Below are 26,255 nucleotides of genomic sequence, written 5' to 3'. Positions count from 1 at the left end.
CTAATCCACTTTAAGGCTCCACATGACATCACTCTCCAGAGAAGAGTACCTAACTCACTTGAGCTGTGTGTTTGAGAGCCTCAAGCGCGCATTAACTGCTGAGGGCTTTTGACTAAATTTTGGAGCAACTTTTGCGGCTGCGCAAATACAACTTTATAAATTTCGGATTGGCTGTAGATTTTGCGCCACAGCCCGTTTCATTGTTATTTGTTTTGCTTACTATTGCCGCTATTTCGTACAACTCTTTTGTAGTATTTTGTATTTTGTATTTTTTTTTTTTTTTTTTGTTACTTTACATTTAGCCTCTTCGTACATGGTAGTTTTACTCACTGAGTTTACCGGCTAAGCCGCTGCTACAAACGGCGGCCAACAACAGGCGGTAGTGGTATAAAATGTTGTGTGCGGTTCAAAACCAAATCAGTCAAGCAGCCAACATCGCAAAGCGCATAGCGCGATCAACAATCAACAAAAAAAAGGAGCAAAGGATTAATTATTTTTTGTGGATTATTACATAAGGATAAAAACAACGGTATTGAGTGCGAATACAGCGTGTGCAAGTGCTAAGTGAATTTTTATTTCTTTTTGTCCAAACCAAATAGAGGCGAAACAAGCAAGGAGGTGAGTTTTTTGCAAAATGTGCAAATACCTACATGAAAACAAAAATAAAGTAAAAAACAATGAAAAACACAAAAGTGTTTAAAAATATTATGAAAAATAAATTGTGTCGACAGTGAAGGTAAAAAGGTGTAGCAATAGTGTAAAAACCCACAGCGCATAAATGGCGTGCCAATTATCGCTGGCATCGTGAATTTAGACGAAATTTCAAAATTAAAAAGGAAATTAACAAAAAAATAAGACTCAGCAGATGCCATAATTAAAAAAAAAAATATAGTGTTGATTGAGGAAAAATTTCTTGGAGTTGCAAATTGTTAGTCCGGACTGTTGAGTGAGCGCACGTGAAGTTGCATGCAATTTGTTGTTGTTGTTGTTGTTGCCATTGAATTCATAAATATGTACTCATTGCAAAATTAATGACTTCAAATTTGGTTTGATATCAAAGCGCGCATGGTATGCCAAATCCGGCATAATGCATTATAATCAGTATAGAGGAGAAATATAACTGAAAGGCAAAATAAGGAAATCACATTGCTTATATCGAAAGTATAAACACAAGTAGTGTATGCACATATTTAGGTTTAATGAACTACAATGCGATGGTGAATGAGTTACGAAAATCATATTTGAAAATGAATTTATAAAATTTATGGGCAACTTGACATAAATAGACTCAAAAGACTTTATCCATAAATCGTATAATCGATTGGTTATTGGCTTGCATTGATTAAGTTACACCACTTAACTGCTTTTGACCGCACTTTTTGTTTATGACTATTACTATAATTAATAGAATAATTAAAAAATATTCACGAAAAAAATACGCGAACACAAAATTCGCAAAAATTTCCATTATTTATGAAAATCTGATCAACAATTTGTTAGCGTTCAAAAGCTTTCAACATTAGGTCAAAGTTATTTAACATTAGGAGTTTGTTTAAAAATCCGCTAAACCCCATTCAGTCATTTGAATCAGCTGTTTTCCCGCTTCTTTTTGGCGCATTGCTACTAAGCAGTAATATTTTTCTAACAGAACGTAGCAACTTCTTCTCAAAATGAAATGCCATTTTTAGCTCTCAGATATTTATTAAAAGTGATCAGATTATCGGAACAGATATAAAACACTTCTGGTCACCATAGAGATGTTATCTTTCAATTCCGCAATAACATTCTTATGTAGATAAATCAAACGAACATTTCGGTTTTTTAGGCCCGTCAGAATGGACGGAAAAGTATGCGAAGGAAGTGGCGTACGAGATATGAAGTTGTTGCATTTGCAAACAAAAATCAGCTGTTCCTTATGGCCGCGTACTTGGAGTTTACACAAGTCAATTTTACAGATACAATAGCAAAACATTCACACTTTATTTTACCTATATATTCACACTTCTCTTAATGTCTTCGTCACTGTAGCTGGGTTATCGAAGACAGTTTACAACAAAAACAATTTGACAATTAGTACATACTCTCAATTGTTTTACCTTCTATAAACACAAGCTTATACAACTGTCAGCAGCGACGGACTTACGTGCGTCAAATGTTGAGTGTTGGCCAATGTTCGTTCGGTCCGTCGACGCAAGGGTTGCCAATCTGATGCTCTCTATTAGAGTTGTCAAACTATCGATGGCACTTTCGATAGTATCGATAGTTTCAATTTTTGTAGACTATAAATACTCATTGATAGTTTTTTCTTATACTATCAAAAGTATCGATCATCTCTACCAATTATTTTGAAATTATTTGAATTTTTTAATTTGGATTAAAAATTTTGTTTTTTTAGTTTGATGCCGAAGTCATATTCACATATGTACGCATTTAGGCCAAAATACATACATATGTTAATCGTAAATCCTGTTTTGTTTGTATAACTTGTGTTTGTTTTTGAACTTTATAAAAAAAGAAGTATTTTGGCTAAGCATTTGCTTAATTTTGAATGATTATAACTTTTATAAGGTAATATTATTTCACTATGATCCTGTAAAAACAAAGCAACCGAACTGATTTAGCGCTATCTATAGTGCTATCGATAGATTTGTTTTTTTTTTGAGACTATCGTGAATATTGATAGTTTTTCTGAAAACTATCAAAACTATCGATGGTGTGACTATCGATAGTTTGACACCTCTACTCTCTATGCAAACACGCATAGTCTACTCAACTGTTAGTTTTATCCTTGACGTACACAAAGTACCCATTCTGACGGGGCCATTAGCCTGCAAAAACTATTTTGTGATAGAAGACTGGCCGCAGGTTCTGGTTAGCCCTTAAGCCTATTACGTCGAAGAGGGCCCATCATTTGTAAACGTCGATCAAAAGTCGTCAAACACTGGTTTAAAATGTCTGTTAGCAACCGTTAAGGAAAATATGGAAAGTTTACAATTGCAAGTAATGTAGAAATGCCCCCCTTCGTTGCTTATGGAAACAAAGCAGAAGTTTTGAATCGAAATTTTTTGCTTCTTATGGAAAGCTTGAGGAAGTTTACTGAGGAGATTTTTGAAAAAAAAAGTTTCCCCATGCATTCCATGAACAGCGAGGAGGAAATTTTCCCACTAATGATATCGTATACATATTAAAAATGAAGTTAGCTGTCCAACGAAATGAAATGCTTCCCTTTCCTACAGGAAATGATCTGAAAAATCTTGAATCTGCTAAAAAACAATAATGTACAGTGTCCCACTTTTTCTATAAATGGCCCAAGTGTGGGTAGCATCTACTCTCCGAGCATTCCAACCTTGCCCAACTATTCAATTTCAAATTTTGCCAGTGAGATGATATACTCAATACATACAGTTACCCAAAAAATTATAATTATTAATTTACAAACTACTCCTAGCAGTGTTAGAAAATAATCGCGATATACATAGGTATAGTATACATCTTATCCCTTTCCGTGCAGACTATTACTAAAATAATTTTAACTGTATCAAAATCACTTATGTTTTTTAAAAAGAAAGATTCGGTTTTTTTCAGTGTTGTCGTTCGGTGATAGAATTTAAAAATTAATTTTGGTAGGTTCATGACAAGGCTGTGGTTATGAGGAGTGAGTTTAAGCTTAGGATTGGTCTTCTCGATACTCTAAAAGTCTTCGCGAGGCATTTTGCAGTACCTAAAAGGTCAATATGCTGGTGGAGCAATGGAGTAAAGAGCAAAGGATTTTAGCTGGAGCGCAGCTAAAGCAGAGAGCTAAAAAAATTAATTTAAAAAGTTTAAAGAAAAAGTTTCAATATTTTGTTTTTGTTATTTTCTAGCCTAGTAACGATTTATTTTGAATGTGGGTTTTCCGCAAGCTCAATAAAATTTTAAATAAAAATTTAAAAAATGTTCATTTAATAAATTTACTTAAATTTTATTTTTTTGCCACTGAAAGCAACCATGTTAAATAAATTTCCATTCTATTTAATTAACTTAAAAATTTTTTATTATTTTTTTGTTTTGATGCAGAAGTGTTCCTAGTGCATCTAGACGTTTTTCTGCATCAAAAAGAAAATTTCCAAAAACATATTTTATAATTATCCCGAACGCATCGTATCTGGCAATCAGCACTGGTATGCTACGCCAAAAGCACTCTGCACCGCTAGATGACTTTTTTCATCAAATTTTTAATAATAAAAAACAATCAAAATAGCCTACTCAGTTAAAAAAAAAACTTACTAGGAACGACTTTGCATAATTTTTATATAGCTTTTTCCGTTTAGTTCAGCTGTTACAGACAATTTCGCCAAACCAGTTTTCTACAAATACTTACTATTTAAGAGACACAGAAAAGTGGAGTAGAAAGTGCAATAAATTTTTTTCTCAAATGCTTGCTGACAAAGGGAAATTTTCCCGCACGTATGTGAAGTTTTTACCTTCCGTGAGATTTAAACACTTACAATTAGCAATAAAAAATAAAATTTATATATAAATCAGCAGCATACGAGACTCTTAAATAATTAAAATTATACAATATTATGCATGCATACATACATATATAGGCATTTTCATCTTGCAAACCCCGTGCAACATTGCATAAAACGCACACACACACACACACACACACACACACACACACGAACACTCAAACAAGCGATAGTGTACGCGCGCCATAACAGGCCACTCACCGGATCCGACATTACACATTTCCATACATTTCCCCTACGTTGATTCCAAAAAAAAATAAATAAACCGTTACATATGCAACATATGGTTACACTACATACGTGAATCGGATGCGGTTGCATAATAAAAGTAAAAATAAAAAAATTTAAATCAAACAGACAATGAACTATTAAAAATGTGTAGTTGCTTAAAAATTCAGTATCTTTCACGCATTCGTTCACAATCAGCATACAATAACGCACACTCACATGCAGGCTGCGCTATTTTTGCCCAAGTGAGCTTTTTTTTAACAGTAACAAAAAAAAAATATTTTTTGCGCTCCAGAAAACATAATTAAAAAGAAACATAATTACTAAATCTTAAACCTACACATAACAGCTGAAGGCATAGCCAAAAATACAGTCAAATCCAGCCAGCTGCTCAAAACACTTACCTATACAAAAGTAGTAGATGTATTTAATACCTTGAACCCACACAGCAGCACTACTCGCTCGCCAGTTGCATAATGCCGCCAAAAGTAGAAAAACAAAAAAATAAATAAATAAATAACAAAAAACTGTCAGGCAACACCAGCCATCCAGTGCCCCGACGCATTCAAGTAAAACATTTATGTATGTATGTATTACAAGTAAGGAAAGGTCTTACACAAAAGCCAAGCAACAAACGCCGCAAAAGTCACGACTTCTCCCCCAACTATGCCATTGCCTTTAGTCGATGAGCTCAGCTCAGCTCTGCGCTGACATATGTAACGGTCACACAGCGTTGCATTTAAGGAGTTTATCAACAAATCACACGTAACCGTATTGCAAATTTTCTTTTGGTAGAGGAAAAATTTTAGATAAAATACCAAATTAGCATAAAACTTCCCGCGCCAAGCCTAAGCGCTTACATCAGTAGAAAAAAAAAATATAGCGTAAAAAGCACTTCCTCCGCAGCGAGGTTAAGCTATAAAAACAAAACAGCAGAAAAGGTAAATAAATCGCGCAACAGCGCCTTCACACCTCCAGTACATCCGCACTCGACTTTAGCGAGCGGCTTGCAACACCGCTTACTATACTATACACTTTTTTATTTATGTTTTCTGGTTTTTTGGTTTTCTGTTCCCCCTTTATTTCGAGCTAACGACCTTAAAACGAAAGTAAAAGTCTTTCGCGCATTGCTCCAGCTCGCCGCTGCGCCGGCCAACAATCGGCGCATTCAAGCGTGACTCATATTTCTTCAAGCTCTTCGCTTTGAGTGCGCAACTCACTCTCCAACGCGCTGGCTATTTATTTGTTGTACATGAATAAAATGCGTCGCACAAACTGGTTGCCAGCCAGCAATTGCCGAAATACTTGCATGAACAATATTTACTGTTGATCTTTGCGCAAGCGCGTATGCAGTCGCAGAAGTAGCACAATGACCACAAATCTGTCTACGCTCATCATTAATATTTAGGTTAATTAACACTACAAAAATGCGAAAAGGCGAGAGAGAGAGAGCGAGAAGCAGAAGTTAAAAGTTGAAGCTGAAGTAGAAAAAAATAGACAACATTGAACTTGTGAAACACTTAAATTGTTACTTCATCATCGCGCATCACTTACCGCAAATCACTAATCTCCCATCCATTATTTGCATCTTTTTACAGCTCGTACGCCTGCATAATGAGATTAACACACCGTCTGGCTGTCATGGCCGCCATACTCTTGGCTGGCTGTTCACTCATACACGCACAGGAGTCGTCTTGGGGTGGCGGCTGGGAACCCTCAAAGGAATCAATGCTCAGCCGACGCTCCACAGAATCGGACAATGCAAGTCCAACCGCTGTGCAACCTGCTGAGGTGCAGGGTCGCAATTATGACGTGCATGAGAATATCTACAGCAACGACACTAGCTCCGACATCAATGCCGTTATCGATCAAATCATTAATTCGCGTCGCGAAGGCCGCAACCTGGGCGAATACGATCAGGTGTATGCTGATGGTAACATCGATCAGGCGCTGCAGCAAGGTGATGATCTGCAAGCACGCAATCTGATACGCGACAAACTTTGTGGTCTCGGCCTCATGAGCTGTGATGTTGAAGAGAAACGTCCTTACTATTCGACAATTTATGCGCAAGCTCCACCACCACCCTCTTTCGGTGGTGGTCCATACGGACCACCGAAGCCAATGCCACCACCCGGACACTACAATAGTCGTCCTCCACCACCATCATCGTTGAACTCTTTCGGTCCACCGCGTAAAGTTGGCTATGAAGGCGCTTACAAGCCGCCCTATCGACCATCTGGCCCCGGACCGGTTTACAATGGCCCATACTTGGAAAGTCCACCACCCTCAGCGATTGGCGGCAACGGTCCCACCACATTCAACAGACCTCCACCTGGCACTATTATTTACGGCAGCAAGCCACCCGGTCCCGTCTATAGCGGCGGCAATGCGGAGGTGCTACCACCATACGCCTTTGAAAACCCTGGTGCTGAGAAAATTCACGCATCTGGTTCCGCGCCATCCAATTTCTACGCACAGCAATCATCTTCCGCCTCAGCTTCCTCTTCTTCGAAAGTTGTCGTTGGCAACTTGAATGCTGTACCAGCGTCTGGGCCCGGTGTTGGCTTACAACAGCACGTGCATCACCACTTCCACCATGTCGAGGGCACCGACGGTGTTGCTGGCGCTAAAGTGCCCACTGTGCCCATACCAATTGGCGCTGGACAAGCGATAAACACCGACTTCTCGGCGCTTGCGCAATCCTCGACTGCCTTCACACCGCAAACACAGGGTGGCTTCACCGAATCGAATGCCTTCAGCGCTGGTTACAATGGCGCCTCACAGGGCGGACTACTCTCGCAGGCGGCAGCCAACGGATTCAGCGCGTATGAGAAACCCAACATTGCTGGCGGTTTCGGTAGCTTTGGTGGTAATGCTGGCGCTCCAGGCATTTATGAGCAACCCGGTTTTAATAGCGCAGTGCCTGCGGGCATTTATGAACAACCAGCTGGCGTTAGCGGTTTCGGACAAAGTGGCTTTGGACAGTCCAACAACTTGGGCGGCGTCAGCGGCAGTTATCACAGCCAAAACCCTGACTACTACAAGAAAGAGCTGCAAAACTTCGGCGGCGGCGGCGGCGGCTACAATGGCTTAGGAAACAATTTGGGCGGCCAATATCAAGGCGGTTATGATCCCGCACGTCAACAAATCGTCGACTGTCAATGTGTGCCATTCAACCAATGTCCTGCTGCTGATCGCATTGGACGCAAAGAGGACCTCATCTTGGCTATTGATCCACGTAACTTGGGCAAAGATATCGAAGCCTTGGGCGATGAAACGGCGACTAATGCAACCGTCAGCGCGGCAGAAGATAAGAAGCAAGATGAAAAGAAGGATGAGGAAAAGGATGAGGAAACTAAGCGCAGCAAGCGCCAGGTGAAAGCCGAGGACAAACAGTCCGACGAAGGTGCAGCTGATCTGCCGCTAGATGCCGAAGGGGTAAGTGATATTTTCAGTTATATATTTTTATTGTCAACTATTTATGTTAACCGTAACCCTATTAATTTCGTGCCTAAGTACCTGAAACAAACAAAAAAAATTAATATTAATACAAACTAATCTGTACAGTCAGGTATAGGTATTTCACTCTACTACGTTCCACAGCACACTCATGAAACCACTGTTCGCGTCACACGTCGTACTCCCTCCAGCAACACCAGCCAAGCATAGAAAGAGAACCGAGAATGTGGACTCTATTAAAATTATTTAGCAACCCTTCGTCAATGTGTCTCGGCATTTCGTGACGCTCTTACCCCGTAACTAATCCGACTAAAACTTTTCATATCTAACTGCACAGCCAAAGTATTCATACCATTCGGGTCCAAGTCGCACGCCTACTAGCATGCCAAATCCAACCTCATACACGCTCCTTCCCCTCTAAACTTCTTACGAACTTACTCATCTCATCTCCTCTCTCTCTCTCACTTGTCCCACTCCAACCATTTACCATATATATAGCGCACCGGCATACCCGACCTAGCAGCCCTCGAGCTGATAAGGCGTAAGATTCTGCCCACTTATGGCGTATCATTTGGCTTACCATACCCCACCGGCGGTGGTGGTTATCCCGCAAATGCACTAGGCGACTTTCATCCCGCACCAAATCCACATTTCGGCTCGATTGGACCGAATGGCTTGAATCTTGGCCTTTTGAATGTAAATCCATTGGTCTCCGTGCAGGTTAGCAAAACCGAATTCGGCGACAAAGTGGTGAAACCACTAGTCAATTTGCATGTCACGCCGAATGCCAAAATCTTTCAAAAAGTCGGTGATCTATTCAAATCGAAGCCCGAACAAATTCACAATACACATTACCATCATCACGATCATTACAGTAGTTTCGAGCACGATCATCATTCGCATCCGCATGACATTACCGCACCTGGGCCCATTTACGGCGGCACAGCACCAAGTGCTACGATCATCGATGTGGTGCCGAGCAAACCGATATATGAACATCATAGCACTGTAACGGCGCCAGCAAACACAATCATTGATACCGGATTTCTTCACCACCAGCAACATTTTGCGAGCCAACAATTCCAACACGCTTCATTTGGTACAACATCCGCTGGTAGTTATTATCCCGGCACTTCTGGTGTGGGCGAACATGTATCATATCCGAGCTATAACTTGGGCAGCACGGGGCCTGGGCATTTCGGCGGTCCCATTTCAAGTGGGTATGGCGCTAGCGGTCATGGTGCGGACGGTTATGGCGGCGGCTTATCGCACGCCGGCTACTCAACCGGCTTCGGTTCAAGCGGTCATGGTGGTGAGTTTTTCGCCGGCGGAAATTATAATGCTTATGAGGAACGCAGCTCCAATTTGAGCGTGGCATTCAAGGGACCGACTGCGCACGGTCCGAAACATGAAGAATTGAATACGCTGCCCAATCGCAGAGGTAAAGGTTTGGTTTATGAGTCTCACCAGCGTCCCATACCAGCACAAGCGCCTGGTGCCGCGGAGGGTAGCGACTACGTGACATTTCCACGTGATCGCCGTCGACGCGATGTGGTTGAGCATGAGGAGACGGCGGAACGTAAGCAGAGTGTATTGGCACGAACCGTAAAGGCTGAACAGGTAAAGCGGGTAGTAGTGAGGGCTAAGCAAAGGGCGGGAGAAAAACATCAAAACCTAAAATCGATGCTAAAATTACTTTCACTTTTTCACAGCGCGCTTACTACGGTAACCGTCCCGTTGAGAAGACTTGCCGCGTCAATGAGGTCTGCTGTCGTCGTCCACTGCGTCCGCAACCGCCAGCCCAGCAACAGCTTGGTCGTTGTGGCACGCGCAACGCTGCTGGCATCACGGGTCGTATCAAGAACCCATCCTACATTGACGGCGACAGTGAGTTCGGCGAGTATCCATGGCATGTGGCCATCTTGAAGAAGGACCCCAAGGAATCGGTCTACGCTTGTGGGGGCACACTGATCGATGCACAACACGTGATCACTGCTGCTCATTGCATTAAGTCGTAAGTACATCTAACTCGCATAAATATTTACGTCCAATTAATTTATTCACGCTTCCTCCCAAAAAAAAAAAAAAATAGACAAAACGGCTTCGACCTCCGCGCCCGTCTCGGCGAGTGGGATGTCAATCACGATGTGGAATTCTTCCCGTACATTGAACGCGATGTTGTCTCCGTACACATTCATCCCGAATACTATGCTGGTACTTTGGACAATGATTTAGCTGTACTGAAACTTGACCACCCCGTCGACTTCACCAAGAATCCACACATCAGCCCCGCCTGCCTGCCAGAAAAATTCTCCGACTTTACCGGGGCGCGCTGCTGGACTACCGGCTGGGGCAAAGATGCTTTCGGCGAGCATGGCAAATACCAGAATATCCTAAAGGAAGTGGACGTCCCCATCCTGTCCCACCATCAATGCGAATCGCAATTGCGTCAAACTCGCCTTGGCTACAGTTACAAATTGAATCCCGGCTTTGTTTGTGCCGGCGGTGAGGAGGGCAAGGATGCATGCAAAGGTGACGGTGGCGGCCCATTGGTATGCGAACGCAACGGTATTTGGAATGTGGTCGGTGTTGTATCCTGGGGCATCGGTTGCGGTCAGGCCAATGTGCCCGGTGTGTATGTACGCGTCTCACACTATTTGGACTGGATTCGTCAGATTACGCAATACTATAAATGAGTAGCGGCGGCGACGGCGGTGGCACCGGCGTTGACGACCACATTAGCCTATCACAACAGCTGTCAGTTGCAAGACCGAGATGTGTTCCACTTTCACTTTCGATGAGCCATTTTTTGTTGCGTCGTTATGATGCATTCGTACGTGTATGAGTAGATATGTTAATGATATTATTTATTTTTGTTAGTGTTGTAAGTGTAAGTGCATACTATTCAGTGCAACTGCTTGTTTTCGTTATTTTTTTGTTTTTGTGTTTTGTGTGTAAATATTTATTGCCTTCTTCCATTTTTTTATAAATTATTTCATTGATCGCCTTAGCGCCGTTTGCGAAAGGAGGCTGCTACGAGAATTAACTAATTTATATTTACGAAACTTAATATCCTGCTTTTTTAAATTTAAATAAAAACTATTTATAATTAAAATTTGTTTGATTTGTTCAATATTTTGAGTTAAGGGGATAGAAAGTATCAAGTTATCTAGGTAGGTAAAGAGTTATGGAATCTTAAAAAATAAATAATACGTACGAGGTGTCGAAGTAAAGGCCGTGTCCTGTAGACGTGCAATCAGGTTTTAGTTTTTTCGGAAAAAGTTGCCACCTACTAAAAAATTATATTCAAATTATTTATACGCTAAATGAACTGTCACAATATGGATGGTAATCGAAATGGGTATAAAAGGCCTTATCTCTAAACTACAAGTAGGAGGGTTGCCACCTGTTCAAAAAGTTAAATTTAACTTGAATTAAGCGAATTAGGTAATTGAAGTATATCAGAATATGGGTGTCCGACGAACAATTTTAGAAAATTTTTGTATGGATATATTTTTAAGAATGTTGCCACCTGTTTAAAAGTCGAATTTAATTAAGGTGTACATGCTATGTGTGTACGAAATATTAAAATATGGGTTTAGAACAAAATAGTGTTAAGAAATCTTTTGTTTGAAAACTTTGAATGTTTTTGAGATGTTTGAAGAGGGTTGCCAACCGTTTAAAGAGTTAAATTCAAATTAAGTTTAACACATTATTCCATCTATTAATAATGTATTTGTATTAATCAAAATGGGTATAAAAATACTTAATTTCTAAACTATATGGAGGAAGGTTGCTACCTGTTTAGAAGGTCAAATTCAACTTAATTCATCAGTTAGCTAAAATATACATCATAGTGTCAGACGAAAGTTATTTAAAAAGTTTTTAGTTTGAAAATATTGTTGATTAGGGTTGCCATCTGTTCGAAAAGTCATATCCAACTTTTTTCGCGGTACAGGGTGAATTAACATTTGATATAATGAAAACTTTGACAAATATTTAGAAAATGTTTTAGGTATTTGAAGAGAGCTGCCACCTGTTTCATAAGTTATTTGAAAGATGTATCACAAAATGTTCAGTAAGAAGAGTTTTTCCTACTAAAATTTGTAGAATATTTGGGGCGAGTGCGAAAGATGGTGCAAAAATGACAATTACCGCAAAACCAGCTGTAAACATGTGGTTGCCAAAAAAAAAGGAGTTGTGGTTTGGACATATTTTTGAAGAGGATTGCCACCTGTTTGAAAAGTTGAATTTAAGTAAATTGTGCACAATTTACGTGAAACATTACAATATTGGTGGAGTTTTAAAAAGTAAGCTATGTATGTATTTACTTTCTTGAAAATTGTGTGCGCAGAGGAGGAGAGCAAGTTGTCAAAGAAAACCCTTAAAATGTTTAGGTTGTTTACCGTCGGAATTGGTGTACCATCAATGTGGATACCTAATTGAAGCTAAACTTCGTTCGCCCAAGTGGTGCAAAGAGTCGTCGTTTGTTTCGTCGGGAGAGGGTTATGTTCCGAACAGTAAAGAAGTTCGGAGAGGTAACCGTTTACGTTCGGGGTCATCGTTTGGAAGCCAATATCAAACAATCGTCAGCGTAAGAGATCAGGGGAAACTCCCTCCGGTGGCTGGGGAAGCTCAGGGAATTAGAAGTTAAGCAATAGCGCGGATAGGAAACCGACCTGTGGTAGCCCTAGTTAATTCTTCTTGATTTAGAAATTTTATCTCAACCACTCATGTAGTTCTCTGACCGCAGTTTGTATCCCTGTGGGAGAGAGGAAGGCTCAATGTCTTATTGCAGCGTGGAATGACAGACGGTATCAAAGACTACTAGGACCGTTCTCTCACAGGGGAGGTTTCGTTTTGTGGCCACAAGTTGTCTGGGTGTTTATGGCGTTAAGTGCAGTGGTGGTGCTCCGCATTTTTCGGAAGCAAGGCATATGTTTCACGAGCTTCTGCAGTACTGACTAACTTGCGGAGCTGACGTTCGCCAAGAGATACATTTTTGGCTGTGGAAAGGCCGGCGAAGTTACTCTCGGTAATATTCGTGAAGTCGTCCCAATGAGCTTTTTAAAAGTTGATATAGTACGGTTGTCTGCCGGAACAAAGTCGGTGGGTTTATTGACCGAGATTACGATAGGTAGCTATTTTTAGGTCTGCGGAGCTGCTGGTGCTACCCCATCATTAAAGTCACCTGGCCACCATACGATTACTCAATGGCTTGTCTATTAGAGCGAGGCTCTTCTTCTTGGACGGCTCTTTCTGAAACACAGCACTCATCAGCGCTCAAATGCACTTCTATCAGAGATATCTACATATAACACCAAGCAATCCGTGAGAATTTTATCTTCTTTCCAATCATTCCCATTTGTTTGTTGCGCTTTCACGCTTTAACTGCGCAACCGATCATCATTTTGCATACTGGTGGAATTTAGCCCAACTTAAAAGATAAAATAGCTTTTATCTCGATTAGACAAGGCGAAGTCGCACCTCCTATACAAACTGAATTTTGCACTCTGCATATCTCTGGAAGTATTTGTGGTAGAGTACTAGAACTAGGTTGGGAGATATTTAAAATCGATTCCATGCTTAATGAGGAGGGCTACCACCTGTGGAATTATTTATTTGAAATTTGTGTAACAATTTGGGTTACAGGCGAGAGAAGCTTAGGAAGGTTGTAGTTTGAAAAGGTTTTGAAAAAGATTGCCACCTGTTTGAAAAGTCGAAATTAAACCAATTACTCGCCAGCTACATATGTAGTATATGAAGAATTAAAATATGGGTGTCAAACGAAAGATTGTTAAGAAACTCTTAGAATATTATTGATTTATTTATAAGGACTGCAACCAGTTCAAAAATTAAATTCAATTAATTTAAATTAATTATTACATAATCGGTTTCAATCAAAATGATTTTATAATCTGTATTTCTAAACTACTTGTGGGAGGGTTGCCACCTCTTAAAAATATCTAGTTCTACTTGACCTAAGGGTATTAAATAATTGGAATATGTATGTATAACAATATGGTTATAGTTTGAAAATATTTTGAAGAGGGTTGCCACCTGTTTAAAAAGTCGAATTTAATTAAATTATATACAAGTTAAAGTGTAAAATGCATGAGTATTTAGAAATCTTAAGTTTGAACATGTAAAATCTTTGCAGGTGTTTTAAGAGGGTTGCCATCTTTTTTAAACTAAAGTTAATTTATAAGTTAAATGAATTATTACAATGTGGGTATCAATCGAAATGTTCTAGAAAATTATTTATTTATAAGCTACATAGTAAAGCATGGTTACCACCTATTTGAAAAATAAAAGTTAACCTTAATTCAGGGAACTAGGTAAGTGAGTTACGTATGTATTCACATACTATATATCACAATATGGATGTCCGATAAAAGAGGTTTCAGAAGGTTGCCACCTGTTTAAAAAGCTCAATTACGTTTAATAATTGTAATGAGTTATTACGAAATAGTTTTGAGAAGGTTCCATTACTAAACTACATGTAGCAGGGTTGCCACCTGTTTAAAAATCTCAAATTGGGCTTGAAGGTAATAAAGGAATTGAAAATGTATCACTAGAAAGAGATTTAAGCAGGTTTTAGATCGTTAATATTTTAGAGAGGGTTAAAAACGGAAAAATCTCCTATGTGTTTGGCTGAATTAAGGTATGTTGAGATTTTTTTTTTAATAAACAACACCCAATGTAACACGCAGAAATTTCATACACTCAGCTAAGCGGGTGAGTGCAATCTGGTACAAACATATTTTCTTCAAGCAGTGTGGAGTGAAGGAACGTTTGCTGCATGGTTGCTTTAATTTTTGAAAATATCTTAGACTAAGCTAATACATATTTATTTGTACGTAACAGTCTCTTCGATAAATGCACCCTACCCCAAAACAGATGACTGCAACTTGGCATGATTTTTATTGCTGTTGATAAAAATAAGTTATAGCCTTACCAATCGGTTTTATTGCCTTTCTCAAAGCGTTTGTATTACGATTTAGTAAACTGCCCATAGCTCATTAAATTTCTTTTACTCTCTTTAACCGCCTATGTACACACATACATACGTACGTACTTATTATAATACCTAAACTGCAGCAAGCGTGATAACCACCACTTGGAAATTTCACTTCCTCATATAAACTACTTATGATACCATAATGTGTGGTCTAAAATAGCCAAACCCAGTGTTGTAATAAAAAAGAAAAAGAAATATATATAAAAAGAACGAAGACTTAAAAGTAATGAGCATGCACGGCCAGTGCCGCATACTACAACTGCCAAGTGGCCAACTACAATACTAAATTAACTTAGTAACAAATTAAGTAGCCAAAGTAGTTAGACAAAATTGCGATCATACCGCCGCGCGGCATTTTGTGGCCGTAACGTGCGGTTGAGCGCGCAACCACCGTTTTATGTGTGGCCCGCCATAAGAAATTAGTTATGGGAAGTTTCAAGTGTGCATATCTACGCATACACGTGCCTACATACGTACATAGGTGTGTTTGCATTTTTGGGCTTAAGCGATTTGCTTGCAACTTTCTGTGTACATATAAAACCAATGTGCAGGATATTCAAATGTTCATTATCGAATTTGCAACAAGCATGATCAAGTGTAACTTGACCAATATACCAGCGGCAACGCTACTGCTATTGGGTATGTATAGAAATAAAATTTGCAGAAATAAATTTGTTTAATTTTTATAGCTAAAAATCTCTTATCTTCTCCTTACAGCACTTTGTTGTTCCACAACATTTGGTCGCCTGAATAAACGCAGCGGTTATCATTACAAAACGCCAGTGGGACCCCCACATGGACCTTCGCATCATAGCTACTACGAGGTTAGCAATTCCGTTCACGCGCATGAGTTGCCTTCTGGTCCATCATCCCATGAGGTGCCGAGTAGCTCTTATTATGAATATAAGCCATCGTCCCCCAGTGTACACTCGCATGTAGGAGGCGGCGGCGGTGGCGGTGGCGGTAGCAGCGGCAGCAGTGGTGGTGGCGGCACCAAGTCAGGTTACAGCATCGGCAGCGGCTTGCGTTCCATAGCGCAAGGTTCTGCCAATCAGGCTTACACTGCGGTTGCCAATCAACACGCCGCCGCCAAACAGGCAGCCTTCATAGCGAAAAACACTTTGGCACAGGCAGCCTCACAAGCGGCCGCCACAGCGCAGGCAGCATTGGCGGGCAAGCAGGTCCTCTTACAGGAGTTGGAACAACAGGCAGCGGAAGCGCAACGTTCACTTTCGCGTGAGCTGGAGCAATTGAAGTCAGCTAAGATTGCCTCGCAGTTGGCTCAACAGACCGCACAGGCTGCCAATCATCATGTTTCTGTGCTAACAGCGGCCGTGAATAATGCAAAGTCGGTGGCCGAACAAGCTGAGCAAGCTTCAAGTGAGGTGGCCAATCAGTTGGCTTCACAATCGACCATGGTTGGGCAGGCCAGAAGTCGTGTCGAACAGGTGGAGGAACAATTGAAGCAGGCGCGTGTGGATTACGAGGCTACGAAGGAGGCCACATATAAAGCGGCTTCTTCTGCCGCCGAGGCACAGGTGAATGCATCGAAAGCAGCTGCTCATGCCACCATCGGCCTACATGAAAGCACCATTCACAATCCGCCTAGTGCGGAAGCAGATGATACGTCGTACGATGTTGAAACTACGGCGCTGGGTCACGAAATACAATATGACGGACATGAAGTCCGTCGGCAGTGATGGTTTGCTTGGTGGTTGGTGGCTAATTAAACAAAAACGATTGCTTAAGGCTGTAAGAAGTTAATTTAATAATAAAAAAAAAAATACTTTTCAATTTGAGAACTACTTACATACATACATACAATCTTTCTCAGTATGTACATTGTGCAAAAACAAATCTGCTTCGCAGCTTTTCAGCTATTATTCTCTAAACAACTGTTATTAAAAGCGCGGAAGCTAAATAAATATAACGAAAACTGAAGGAAGTGCAAGTGCTGTCAGAAAAGAATGGTTCGCGTATTTGCTAAACTTGAGATGTAAGCGCAAACCATCAGGTGTTTGTGCCACGTAAAGTTGTCAGTTCACAGTCCCACAAATAGCCTGCAGTCCAACCTGTTCAATGAAAGCGAATACCTTGCACGACCCTCCGAAGTTGAGGACAACATGAGTTTCGCCTAATTTCATCCTTTTGAAGCCTACCACTCATCTCTCCCCTAGTTCCTGATGGTGGCTTTGAAGGTGGGAGTGCTAAAAGTTGTTGTAGACCGAGGAATACCTGGTCTGAGCCCTATGCTGATTGTTCACCTATATTCCACCACGTTGTCCATGCCGAGGCACATTCCCCAAGAGTATTTATTTATTAGGGATGTGCTGGGTATCAGGTAGATATCCGGAATCCAGCTTATTCGGCTTTGCTCAAATCCTTCCGCATTTCCGGATTTCGATTATAGAAGATTATATTTAAAAATCTAGTGCAGCATTTTTTTTTTTAATTATTATAAACAAATTTAATAGTATCTAATTAGTAATTAGAGTTAAAAATTTTGATATTTTCCATTATGAAAAGAAGCATTTCCGCATTATCGGTCAGGAACCCATTTCTATTTTCAACATAAATGCTACCCGATGCCCAAAACACTCACGGTGGAGAGAATACAGAAGGTGGCGCCGATGGCAATACCGCTAATCGGCTCTCAGTGAATTTGACAGAATCAGCTGTTTTGCTGACGTCACAGTTGAGATGACAGCAGTAATGATGTGCGGAGTCAAGTTTTAAGTATCCAATACTGTCGATACTCGGTACCGAAACATTTAGGTTTCGAATAAAAGCCCACATAGGCCAAAAATTTGGAAAAAACGGTTCAGGGGCGACTCGCCTATCAAATCCCGAATGTAGGAGCCAATAGACCTTTTAATACTGATTCAAATGAAAGATGTATTTGTCGGTTCGAGGCCATAATACAGGGAAACTCTTACTTGTTTGAAGCAGTTTTGTTCCAGCTGAATCGGACGATATCATTTTTGTAGGCAGATTCTGTAACCACTTAGCGACACACCCCGCCCCCCCTTAAAAGGCTTCTTCATCAATCAAAGTATTTTTCTTGAACCTTGGATCGACTAGGGTTAAAACTTATAAAATATTATTTCTCTGTTGCGATAAGTTCAAGTGTTTTAGCCGATATCATATAAATTAGTAATGAAAGTTTTTTCTAAACTTGAAATGCATATAATGGCGAAGGTTTAATGTAAATAATCAGTATCGGGTACCGATAAGGAAGTATTGGGTACCGAAACCTTTTTTAAGTATTGGGTACCGACAATTCAGCACAACACTAGACACCAGTTTTATTTTCCGCTCTCAGTTGTCAAATCTACGGTGACGTCACGCCAAAATTACTCTCACGAATTCTGCTGCAATCGGCACAATCTTGTATTCAATCATTCTTGCTAAACACTATTTTTGAGTTCACTGAAGAAGGTGGTTCGCAAAGATACTTCATTGCCAGTGTAAACAAATTTCGAGATTCTTTGCCACTATAACAACACAGGGCAACACTGATTTTGATGCGGCAAGTGTGAAAGAACAAGAAATGGCAGAATATCTTTTTGTGTATACATTCATTTGTCAGTGCTACCAAACCGTACTGCCAAATTATCAGTGACACAAACCAAACAGAGCGGATCATAAATCATTGTTGTTGCATTTGTGTGCAATTTTTTTTATACGGATCTCGACCATTGCCCAATAAAACACAGCTAAGGTTTGACAAGATAAAGCACAAAAAAAGTAGTTTTCTGGCTGTCGTTTGTAATCTCGAAACCATTTCGTTTACTTCAAAATTACCCAGAAGTAAACAAAGAATATGAACACAAAGCATAAAGAAAAAAATTAAAGCAATTTTTGAGCGCAAGTTTGTGCAAACCAATTTATTATTTATGCACATACGTGTTTTTGCAACCGATTACCACACACTTCATTTTAATTGTATTTGAACAAAAATAAATTATTGAAAATCAGTGAAATAAACCACCGCCAAAATACACATAAAGAAAACAAATGAATGCGATAGTCATACAATTTTTCCCCAAATGCTATTGCAAATGGCTTATAGATTTTTAATGCTTATTCATAGAAAATTTATAATTTTCATTCGGTGAACGATTTTTATCCAATAAAGTTCATTTGTTAATTTTATTTATAATTAAAATTTGTGCAAATATTTTAAAATAACTAAATTATTATAAACCTAAACTATTGTACAGGCCGCTTGTCAACCGGTCATAACTTCTACTTGGTTCAAGCGTATGAACTACCTGAATATCGATTAATACAGACTTGAGCAGTTCGGACTGAGCCGTATATTCCCAGATTTATACAAATTATCGATAAACTGGGTATACACATGCCAAATTTATTGAACTATCGGTTTTTGTAATTTTCTGTGCCGCTTGAGGGTTTCCTGCCCTATTTGATCAAATAAATAATATTGTTAAAATATTGAAGGGTTTTTTAAACATGGGAAGGGGAAAGAAAAAAGGTAGGCGTAGGGGTCATAGACCGCACTATCGTGGCAAACCCCTTTGGCAACTTTTGGATAATCTGCCCAATCATGGCGTCGGCCGGCTACTTGTTCGTGGCTCCTTTAGGCAAGATATGGATGCACCCAGCTTTATGCGAATTCTGGAAGTAGATATGAGCTCGAAAATGGTGAGTTGCTTTATTAATTCTGTAAAGGTTATACCTACATATGTACATACATACATATATACAACTAATACATACATATATGCTTAGGTTAAAAGGGGAAAAGGAAAGAAAGGCGATAAAATAAGGATACCAGTGAAGGTAGAAAGGGTTTGGCGCGGCGTTATTTTTCCCCGACCGGTTAATATTGCCAGTACGAGCTATTTGAGTGATTTCATTTTGGTAGCAAAAGACGAAGAAGAAAAGTATTTAAAAAATGCCAAGACACCGAATCAAGTGGGCTATGTCTACTGGAATGCAGCCCAAAAGAGACATATACGTGATATGATAGCAGGGGGTTTGGCACCGGCTGAAGCAAAACAAAGGGAAAAGGAAAGGATAGCCCGTGAGGAAGCTGAACAAGCTGAACGCGAAGGTAGAGCACCAAGCACAGCGCCGGTTATGCAATTAAACCAAACTGACTTCATTGATAATTTTGATGAGGATGACGAAGGAGAAACTAGCGGTTCTTTTGACTCCGATTATCAACCCGAAGAAAAGAAAGAGCCAAAAAAGAAAAATACGAATAATGATCAAACTCGTGGTATAACACCAAAAGGCAGCGATTATGAAATGTCTCGTAATAAAGTAAAAAGATATAATCAATATCAGGAAAAACATAGAAGGCCCCGCGAAGAATTCCACAGAAATGAAAATGTGCAAGAAGATTTCGGAGAATTCTCAGCGCTGCAAAAAGAAAGAATAGAAAGAATGGTTAAAAATGGCATGGATCCGGATACAGCTAAGCAATTAGAATGGGAGAGACAAACAGCTTTGGAGGCAAATGCTGATAGCGGGTTAAATGAAGCTGAAGCAGGTCCTAGCAGCAGCTTAAAAAGATCTATGCCGGAAGCATCAAATGAGTATGATCGTGGAAAGGAAAAAGTAGCTAAAATTGGTTAAATTTATACAACTTTGGATTATAACAATATCTGAGAAAATTTTTACAATTTGAAAACATTTCGCAGATTTATTAATTTTGAATGAATTGAATGAGTTTTTAAGCAACCTGAGACATAATATTTGTATGCATGTAGATGAATACATAATAAATATGTATACCCAATTTACACGTTTATATTAAGCGGTTGCAAACGTATTACGTTCTGAGTTTTCGATTAAAATCACTAATGTTCATACATACATATGTATGTACAAACGTTTTCTTAATTTGATTTTAATTAACCAAGTATAGTCCAATTCATATACATACATAAATAAAAATAATTTCACCGTAAAATATATTTATTTTATTTTTTTTTAAATAAAAGTATAGCTCATTACCTAACAAAAACTATATAAATGCAATATTCAGACTTTGTGCAAAAATTATGAAAATTTGTAGGTATAATTTTCCCCTTTTTTTTGTTAAAGGTGCTGCTCGTTTTCTTCTGTATAAAAAATTATCGAATATACTTCGTGGGTAAAAAAATACGTAACACCGTCAACAAAACAAATTTCCAAGATCAACGCTAAGTCCCGGCTACTTCAAACTTGCTCTTTATTTTGTGAGAATTTAATAGGATCCAAGCTCCATACAAATTTTTTCTTCATCATCATTTGTATCTGATTGTTGTGAATTTACATATCCACCGAAATATTCAAATGTAATATCATATGCACAAGATCCCGAGCAGCCCTAATATGTTAATATACTGCTACAAATGCATATCAAACAGGTAGCCATGACAAAAATTTAAAGGTTACACCGCTGAGATGCAGCCTCTTTCGCATGGCATTACAGAGTAGACCTCCCGAATATTTTTGAAGTTTGCTAACATCACAAAAAGGTTTTTAAATTTTCAATTTCACACATATATATGTACATTAGACTGCATCACTCCCCATACAAAAAAAAAGTCGGTACTTTTTTCCATTGGAATTTTAAAATCTATTATATCTTAAGACGTCTACCAAAATATTTCGGGAAAAAATATTAAGATTTAGGCGAGCTGGATCGATTTGAAAATACCTCCAAAAATGGAGTTTTTTATGAATAAAAATAGTTTTTTAAAAATGTTTTTTTTTTTTCTTCGCTGCAAAATTTATGCAAAATGTAGGTTCTTCCTAAAAATTTATAAGTTTCCGTATTAAATTAGTTTCCGTATTAAAATGCAAGTTTTGATTTTTGAGCTAGTTTCGATAAATTTCCGATAAAAAATCGTAAAATCACTATTTCTACCATGAAAGGGAAAAATCACTTCGCAACTTCTGTTGACTAGCTATTGCCAGATGTGATTTTCATTCACAGCAAAATATCATGCTAGTAGAAAAATCACCAATCACAGATATTGTGGCCTAGCAATAGCAGTCACTATAAACGATTTTTTCATTATTCACCGGTAGTGAAATATCGCTCATCACTAGTTGTAGTTATTCATATCGTTTCATCCCTATCTCAAACTAAAAAGTCAACTTCATAAATTTACACCAATTTGCCACAGAAGCCTATACAAAATCAGATTGATCATAAACCGAACTAGGGGCGTTATAAGTAGCTTGATTAGAAGCCGGGCCAAGTGCTTCAAAAAAAAAGAAACAACATAAATTATCAAACGAAGCAAAATTGAGAAAAACTTCGTGTTTGGAACGCTTGGATTTCTCTACCACTATTTAATCGGATACATATTTCCGTAAATAAAATTTTTTTTTTTTTGAAAATGAGAAAGGAAAAAGGTAAACCGCTTACGGAACTTTTGGCTAATCTGCCAAATCATGGTGTCGGCCGACTAATTATTCGTGCCTCCGGTAAGGTAAATCTTGAAGCACCCACCTATATGCGCATTTTGGAAGTAGATATGAGCTCGCAAACGGTGAGTTTATTACTCCTTTAGAGGTTACATGTTTATAAAATTAATTCTCATGTCCATCTTGCATAGGTTCTAACGGGGAGGAGGGTAAAGAAAGGCGGTCAAAAAATTGATGTAATAAAGATACCAGTGAAGGTAGAAGACGTTCGGAACGGCATCATTTTCCCAAAACCAGTTAATATCAGCAGGTACAGCTATTTGCATGATTTCGTTTTGGTAGCAGAAGACGAAGAAGAAAAGTTTTTAAGAAATACCAAAACAGCAAAGGAAGTGGGTTATTTCCATTGGAATTCTGCTCAAAGGAGACATATAAAGGAAATGGTTGAAGGGGGTATGTCAAAAGAGGAAGCTGAGCGAAGGGAAAAAGAAAGGATAGTCCGAGAACGAGCTGTACAAGGTCGGCGCGTACAATTCCCCAGGAAAGAACTTTCGGAACAGGAAAAGGAAAGAATAGAGAGAACCAAAAGTGAAGTTAGTAATTTTCACTGGAACTCTGCTCAAAGGAGACATATAAAGGAACTGGTTGCAGGGGGTATGGCAAAAGAGGAAGCTGAGCGAAGAGAAAAAGAAAGGATAGACCGAGAACGAGCTGCACAAGCTCAGCGCCAAAAACGCCATAGGAAAGAAACTATTCAAGAGGATTTCGGAGAATTTTCAGCACAACAAAAGGAAAGAATAGAAAGAATGGTTAAAAATGGCATGGATCCTGATATAGCCAAACAATTGGAATGGGAAAAGAAAACAGCTTTGGAAGCAGCTGCTTATAGCGGATTAAATGAAGCTGGATCTGGTCGTAGCTGCGGTTTAAAAAGATTCCATGAACGAAACAAATAATGAATGTGCAGTTGGCAGTGCAAAAGTCGCTAAAATTGCTTAAATTAGTACTACGTAGTATATATATAAATATTATGAAAAATATTTTTTTTTTTGAAAGCATGGTATCCGGCAGGGGTTGAAAATCACTCGGAAGTGAATTGCAGAACCTGTCTGAATATTTGAACATTTTCAATAAAGGTTCGCCTCGGTAGACATATGTCAAGACTCCTTGAGTGAGTGCGAAAGTAAGTGTTGGCATTTTCTTTCCCTTTTCGTCTTTGAGCGAAAAATAGCTATAATTTGACATCGTGTGTCCCGAAAGCGAACACAAAATACATGTTTTTGTTTTTGTACTACCCCTACCACCTTATATAAATTCGACTGGTTTCTTCCCCTCTTCCTCCTTGGGGGAAAAATAATTGAAATTTTACTTTATGGATAAACTGATAAATTTAAGCAATTTATCCTTTTATCACTATAGATGGAGACCCCTATTAAAGCTTCCGATATTTCAGATATCGTATCGCAGCTCCTGTTATCGATATAACGCGCTCTGGTAATGACCAAAAAATATATGTACATAGGGTGCGTTCAGAAATGCAACAGTCTCTTTTACTTCTAAACTATAATTGATGGAAATGGCTTATTTACGCAACTAAGTTCCAATTAGGCATTTAATCGTGGTTGGACATTTCCATCAATTATAGTTTAGAAATAAATGCGTCTGGTGCTTTGGCTTGATGCATTTCTGAACACACCCATATATATAAGTAAATGCTTGCTCGTGCCTTGCCCACAAACGTATAGATAAACAGGAAATAATCACCACTTTGTATTGGTGAGATATGAAGCGTGCGTGTGCTAGCCTGTTGTCATCGGCTGAGTATTTATTGTTAATTACAGTATATTTTGCTTTGCTGCCTCTATGCTTAAGTGCACATTTAAGATACCTACCCTAAAATGCGCATCAGAGGCATTATTTTTAACATTTATAAGGAAACTGCTCCGATAGATGCATTTAGCATACCTGTACATTGGCGATACGTGCCTTAAAAATTTTGCGACTAGTATCAATTATCAAAGAAAGTATTACGTTTACCTGCACTGGCCCTACAATTACCTAATTTTACAACTTTTTATTTATTTTGTTCATTTCGCAGAACAACGAAAATGGCTATAAATTTATGTAGTTATATAGATAATTATATACTTTTCGGTAAAAATTTCGCTTGCAGTAATTTCTACGTGGTAAGTGCTTCTCCATTATTTGGTTTCATAGGGATTTGGATACCTTCCTCATTGAAGTAGTAAAGAAAATTCGCTTAAGTGCCTTTTTCGGTTAAGTGCACAAGTTTTTCGTGCAAAGAAGGATGTGCAGCTAAGCAAAATATACTGTATTCGGCCTTATGTGAACAAATATTCCCAAAAATTGTAAAGCAAAACAAAAACTATTTTTCCCGATTTGTTTATAGGCCCTATCGCGAATTTCACGTGAACAAATATTCCCACGAATTATAAAGCAAAACAAAAACAATTTTTCCCAATTTGTCTTTGTTTGGCATGTTAAATTACAATTTATTCACATGAAATTGGCAATAGAGCTGTATGTTTTGCATGTTAAACTATGGGAACGATTTATTCACATGGAGTTCGCGATAAGGCATTTATGCATTTTATGGCATTGTATAAGTTATTAATTAATATTTAAAAAGCTGGTAAGCGTTGCTCAGCCAAACGTAGGCTGCATTCTACACAAAGAGAGATTAATATAAATTATTTTATTGCAAGCCAGATTTAACGAATCCACAAACAAACAACAAAAATAATTCGTGTTTATGTTGTTCTCTTCTAAAACTTTGAAAGCACAAAGGAAATACGGCCGCATTTGGCACGTACAGCTGTCATCGACCAGTAGGGCGGTAGAAGCAAATCTCAAAAAATATAAAATTTTTTTTCAATTTGACTTTATAGCACGGTTCTTATGAAAGCAATGTCAAACTAAATAACACTTTGTTGAATACATTTTAGGTGAAATCCCGTATGCCTCGCACTAAACCTAGTAAAACTGTCAAAAAATAAAAATTCGCTCAGAGCGAGAGAGTAACATTGAAGGGTACGGGATCGCTTTCTAGTAAAAAATGATAACTTCTGTCAATTTCGACAAAACCTCCAAATTTTGGTTGTAAATTTTTGCTTATTTTATATGTAAACACACTCAGCTCACACATGTAAATAACCAAAAGTACTTTCAAATTCATTAGTATCCACTTAAACGAGTAAATAAAAAATACTTTTCAACATGAATTAGCAGAGCGCACTTTTCTTTTCTTTACAATTTGGTTGCCAAACACACTACAGCTGATCGTTTAACACATTTAACAGCAAAAAAATCTCAGACTAAAACTGGTAACTTCTGACAGAGAGGGAACCGTATTTACTCTCTTTTTTGTGCTCTCAATAGTCAGAGAACCGAGTACGGGATCGGTTTCCAGTAAAATCTGACTGATTCTGACTAGTCCGGTCTCGTACGGGATTGCAGCTTTTGATAACTATCGTTTCTAGAGCGTATAAATTAACCGATATACCGACTAGTGATATCGATATATTGAATAATTTATTGGTATCTCGCATTCCTACCTAGCGGTGTGTACAATAGTGTTACGATTATCCTCGAAACCTTGAGGGATTTCCCAAATATACTCG

The 26,255-nt window shown here is 38.8% G+C and overlaps 4 protein-coding genes across 6 annotated transcripts; all 4 read left to right on the top strand.

Moving 5' to 3' along the window:
• The first annotated feature begins 435 nt into the window (after positions 1-435).
• Positions 436-11,273, top strand: LOC118747772. 3 transcript variants are annotated; one of them, XM_036481899.1, is made up of 5 exons: positions 436-618; positions 6,341-8,180; positions 8,700-9,821; positions 9,914-10,215; positions 10,294-11,273. In XM_036481899.1, exons 2-5 carry the CDS (start codon positions 6,357-6,359, stop codon positions 10,895-10,897), a joined length of 3,852 nt encoding a protein of 1,283 aa, XP_036337792.1. In that variant the 5' UTR covers positions 436-618; positions 6,341-6,356; the 3' UTR covers positions 10,898-11,273. The 3 variants fall into 3 exon arrangements, with proteins under 3 accessions (XP_036337792.1, XP_036337790.1, XP_036337791.1); XM_036481897.1 differs by lacking the exon at positions 8,700-9,821; XM_036481898.1 differs by lacking the exons at positions 436-618; positions 8,700-9,821 and having other exon boundaries at positions 6,242-8,180.
• A 4,509-nt stretch (positions 11,274-15,782) lies between these two features.
• On the top strand, positions 15,783-17,028 carry LOC118747437 (glycine, alanine and asparagine-rich protein). Its single transcript, XM_036481484.1, has 2 exons — positions 15,783-15,861; positions 15,940-17,028. The coding sequence occupies exons 1-2, from the start codon at positions 15,783-15,785 to the stop codon at positions 16,920-16,922; spliced, it is 1,062 nt and encodes a 353-aa protein (XP_036337377.1). The 3' UTR covers positions 16,923-17,028.
• Positions 17,029-19,505: 2,477 nt separating this feature from the next.
• Positions 19,506-21,069, top strand: LOC118747771. Its single transcript, XM_036481896.1, has 2 exons — positions 19,506-19,890; positions 19,978-21,069. The coding sequence occupies exons 1-2, from the start codon at positions 19,699-19,701 to the stop codon at positions 20,827-20,829; spliced, it is 1,044 nt and encodes a 347-aa protein (XP_036337789.1). The 5' UTR covers positions 19,506-19,698; the 3' UTR covers positions 20,830-21,069.
• A 1,208-nt stretch (positions 21,070-22,277) lies between these two features.
• Positions 22,278-23,889, top strand: LOC118747770 (apical junction molecule-like). Its single transcript, XM_036481895.1, has 2 exons — positions 22,278-22,739; positions 22,806-23,889. The coding sequence occupies exons 1-2, from the start codon at positions 22,587-22,589 to the stop codon at positions 23,568-23,570; spliced, it is 918 nt and encodes a 305-aa protein (XP_036337788.1). The 5' UTR covers positions 22,278-22,586; the 3' UTR covers positions 23,571-23,889.
• Positions 23,890-26,255: the final 2,366 nt, after the last annotated feature.

The sequence above is a fragment of the Rhagoletis pomonella genome, unplaced genomic scaffold (genome assembly GCF_013731165.1).
Source record: "Rhagoletis pomonella isolate Grant_MI unplaced genomic scaffold, Rhpom_1.0 Rhpom_scaffold_00012, whole genome shotgun sequence".
NCBI classification, from domain to species: Eukaryota; Metazoa; Arthropoda; class Insecta; order Diptera; family Tephritidae; genus Rhagoletis; species Rhagoletis pomonella.
This window is presented reverse-complemented; position numbering and strand designations above follow the sequence as displayed.

Excerpts from the sequence above, each read along its gene's own strand:
- LOC118747770 (XM_036481895.1), top strand. The coding sequence starts at position 22,587 with ATGAGAAAGGAAAAAGGTAAACCGCTTACGGAACTTTTGGCTAATCTG. Across the intron at positions 22,740-22,805 it reads TAGATATGAGCTCGCAAACG|GTTCTAACGGGGAGGAGGGT; the intron begins GTGAGTTTATTA and ends CATCTTGCATAG.
- LOC118747437 (XM_036481484.1), top strand. The coding sequence starts at position 15,783 with ATGTTCATTATCGAATTTGCAACAAGCATGATCAAGTGTAACTTGACC. Across the intron at positions 15,862-15,939 it reads GGCAACGCTACTGCTATTGG|CACTTTGTTGTTCCACAACA; the intron begins GTATGTATAGAA and ends TTCTCCTTACAG.
- LOC118747772 (XM_036481899.1), top strand. The coding sequence starts at position 6,357 with ATGAGATTAACACACCGTCTGGCTGTCATGGCCGCCATACTCTTGGCT. Across the intron at positions 8,181-8,699 it reads TGCCGCTAGATGCCGAAGGG|CGCACCGGCATACCCGACCT; the intron begins GTAAGTGATATT and ends CCATATATATAG. Across the intron at positions 10,216-10,293 it reads GCTGCTCATTGCATTAAGTC|ACAAAACGGCTTCGACCTCC; the intron begins GTAAGTACATCT and ends AAAAAAAAATAG.
- LOC118747771 (XM_036481896.1), top strand. The coding sequence starts at position 19,699 with ATGGGAAGGGGAAAGAAAAAAGGTAGGCGTAGGGGTCATAGACCGCAC. Across the intron at positions 19,891-19,977 it reads TAGATATGAGCTCGAAAATG|GTTAAAAGGGGAAAAGGAAA; the intron begins GTGAGTTGCTTT and ends ATATATGCTTAG.